Raw genomic sequence first — 3244 nt, forward strand, 5'->3', positions numbered from 1 at the left:
GCACTCCAGCCTGGACTGCAGAGACCCTGTCTAAAACACTGAAAATATAAGTATTTTTAAAAAATGTAAAAGTGAAAATGCGCCAGGCATGGTGGCTCATGCCTGTAATCCCAGCACTTTGGGAGGCTGAGGCAGGTGGATCACCTGAGGTCAGGAGTTTGAGACCAGCCTGACCAACAGGACAAAACCCCGTCTCTACTATAAAATAAAAAATTAACCAGGCTTGGTCGCAGGCACTTGTAATCCCAACTACTTGGGAGGCTGAGGCAGGAGAATTGCTTGAACCTGGGAGGCAGAGGTTGCAGTGAGCCAAGAACACACCATTGCACTCCAGCCTGGGCCACAGAGCAAAACGCCGTCCCCACCCCCCCAAAAAAGTGAAAATTTTATATTTAAAATATAAAACACTGAAAATATAAGTATTTTAAAACTAAGTTTTAGTTCCTAAAACCCTAAAACTTAGTTTTAGTCCTGCCTCTGCCACTTAATCCTTTTTTAAGGACGTTAAACTTGGTTAATTTAAAAATATTAGTTACTAGTTTTTTAACACATGCCTACTAGCGCACTAGGTTCTCAACCATGGGTGTGCATTACAAACGCCCCAGAAACCTTAACACCCCATACCAATCAGAATTTATCTAGAGTATGCCAAAGTTATAAACTGCCAGTGTCCAATAAAACCGGTCAGGTCTCACATATTATGTAGTTAACGGAATCCAGTTTTCAAATGACTCAAACGACAACGAAAACAGGAATAGACCACTCTAAGATACCCATATATTCCACCTGAAAAGTGGAAGTCTCATAGTACACCTTTATATTCCTAAAATCTGCCAGTATTCTGAATAAAAACCAACAGAAGTTAACAACTGGTCATCAATTTATTAAAATAGTTGACTTAAGCATCTGCAATGGTGACTTCCACCTCAACTCCTGGCTCAATACTGATGGAAGTAATCTGCTTAACAATCTCAGAAGGACTGTGCAAGTCAATGAGTCGCTTGTGAATTCTCATCTGGAAACGATCCCACGTCTTAGAACCTTCACCACAAGGAGTTTTTCTTGTAGTGATTCTCAAAGTCTGTAACAAAAGACAAAGGAAACCAAGTGTTTATCGTTTTATAATTATCCCTAGAACATCTGGAAAATCATTACTTTTAATCATTTCATTAGTTTCCCTTTGGTATGATTCCAATTTACACTAATAGATTTTCAGGTACCATGGGTTGAAAATGCCAGGTCTGTTTTCACTGTGCTAGGACACCACCCTTAGAGCTTGCGCCTGTTAAGCACCAAAGCACACCAAGAACACAGCAACAATAATTCAACAATCATATCTAAACATTAGCTACTTACTAGGAACCGCAATCTACCACCGATTTCTATGTGCGTTTGTAGACAGCATCAGTGTTAACAATTTTGGCAGCCAAACTCCTTAAAGAACCTGAATTTATGCAACATCCGGAAGCAACTCCTACTTCCTGCCCCTCCGATTTACTTTACCTTGGTAGGCATTCGAACTGGTCCTTTCACTTTGAGATTCTTTTCTTTTGCGCCTCTTATCAAGTCAGCACACACTATAGGAAATAAAAGACCTCTCAGTATAATCGAAACAATTAAAATCGGCCTAAGGCCTTCACTTCTGCTGGCTCAGAATAGCGTATAAAATTATCACCGTTACTCAACACAATAGGTACCTCCTCATCGCCAGCTGTATGACAGTAAAAGCAATTTTAGGCCATGCTTTACTTTTTTAAGTAACTTGTCACTTTAGTTCTTGGAGTCCACCTTCTACACTAACATTAACGAGTAAAGCTCGTCGCTTTTTGTCCAATTCCCCCTCCCCCCCGCCCCACCGCATAACGAATGCACTGACCCTTTTCCAAGGATTTTACGTTGCGGCTTGTTAGGGTGATTCGAATTCGGTGAATTGCCACCTCCGGCTCCACGGGTGTTTTTCCGGTATCCTTAAAAGCCTATTATTAGATACATGAGAAAGAACAATAAGCCAAAAATGGTCAGCCACTTCTGGAGAAAGGCAACTTCCGGAAGCTTCCCGCGTTTCCCCACCATTTCAGGAGCGCCTTTCCGCCCCTACACGCCCCGGCATCTGCCCTACAGGAGCACGAACTCGAAACCGGCGTCCCCCCGGCGCCCGAGCCCTGCGTTGCGCCGCCCGCCGCCGACTGCCGCCTCACCATGGCTGCTGCGCGCGGGCTTCCTGACCGACTTGTTCCTCGGCGAGAGCGAACAGCGGTGAGTCAGGAGCAGGAGCGTGCGGACCAAAAATCCTCAACCCCTACGACCGCGTCTTCCTCAAAAAAGAAAGGGGTGGGACCTGAGCAACGCTTATATAGCCCGCTTGCATCCGGGTCCCACACGCCCCGGAACAGGAAATATCCCGGGCCCTAGAGGCGGTCGCACAAGGGCGAGCTGGAGCACTAGTGGAGTTGGCGGGAAAGGCACGGCTGCGGGCGCCCCCTGTCCGCACGGAGGAGCCGAAGTCCCGCAGGGTGGGGTCCCCGCCTGCGCCGAGAGGGCCACCTGGTCGAGAGAACAGGGGAGACGGAAACCTGAGAAACTCCTCTGTCTGGTGCACCTAACCCTCTTCCTCATAAAGTGCACACGAACTCTGGTTTTTCCGTTGCAAATTTTGCTTTCTACATAGACCATACCACTCGTTGCTCTCTGAGGATGAGGTAACTTCTCTGAGTTTAGCTGACATGAGCATTGGCAGAAATGCTTCTCGTAATCTGGACAACTTACGTTAGAATTAGTAAGCAGTTATTTTTCATAGCCTGAAACGTCCTGTTGTGATATTTCAGCTCCTGGCTTCCCAGTCCAGCAGAAGTATCTACAACTATTTCTGGAAAGGACCTGAACTTGGCTTCTCGTCCTTCTGGAAAGTGAGGCGAAAATGCCAGGCTGCGCAGCTATCCTGAGGCCCGGCCTGGAACCTGGCTAGCCACCCAGTCCTGATACCTCATCTCCTTTCTGTTGGATAAAGTCATTGGATAAGATCCCCCAGGGTCTTCTTAATACTGAACATCTGTTCATAATCACATAAGTGACCAAGTATAGTGGAAAACCCGAATGGTCAACTGAGCTGAGCAGTGGGAGAGAGCGCAGGGTGAGCTCACCTACACCTGAGCAAGAAGCCGGGGCTAAATACGTGGAAATCACTGAGATGGATTTTGATACAGGGCAGAAAGAAGAGTAAAATCATCTCATATTACTTTCCACC

At 46.2% G+C, this 3244-nt stretch overlaps 1 protein-coding gene and 1 non-coding gene across 2 annotated transcripts; both read right to left on the reverse strand.

Annotated features, from left to right (window-relative positions):
• Nucleotides 1-862: 862 nt before the first annotated feature.
• Nucleotides 863-2430, reverse strand: RPS20 (ribosomal protein S20). The gene is made up of 4 exons (XM_016959501.3): nucleotides 2199-2430; nucleotides 1877-1976; nucleotides 1504-1577; nucleotides 863-1081 (listed from the first exon to the last, which is right to left on the reverse strand). Exons 1-4 carry the CDS (start codon nucleotides 2199-2201, stop codon nucleotides 899-901), a joined length of 360 nt encoding a protein of 119 aa, XP_016814990.1. The 5' UTR covers nucleotides 2202-2430; the 3' UTR covers nucleotides 863-898.
• Nucleotides 1644-1710, reverse strand: LOC112204320 (small nucleolar RNA U54). Its single transcript, XR_002937887.1, has one exon. It is a non-coding gene; the product is annotated as a small nucleolar RNA U54 (small nucleolar RNA).
• Nucleotides 2431-3244: the final 814 nt, after the last annotated feature.

The sequence above is a fragment of the Pan troglodytes genome, chromosome 7, assembly GCF_028858775.2.
Source record: "Pan troglodytes isolate AG18354 chromosome 7, NHGRI_mPanTro3-v2.0_pri, whole genome shotgun sequence".
Classification (NCBI taxonomy): Eukaryota; Metazoa; Chordata; class Mammalia; order Primates; family Hominidae; genus Pan; species Pan troglodytes.

What these genes read in the sequence shown, in the direction of transcription:
- RPS20 (XM_016959501.3), bottom strand. An exon ending in CGTAAAATCCTTGGAAAAGG is followed by an intron (nt 1,578 to 1,876) that starts GTCAGTGCATTC and finishes TATTTCCTATAG; the next exon opens with TGTGTGCTGACTTGATAAGA. An exon ending in CAGTTCGAATGCCTACCAAG is followed by an intron (nt 1,082 to 1,503) that starts GTAAAGTAAATC and finishes CTTTTGTTACAG; the next exon opens with ACTTTGAGAATCACTACAAG.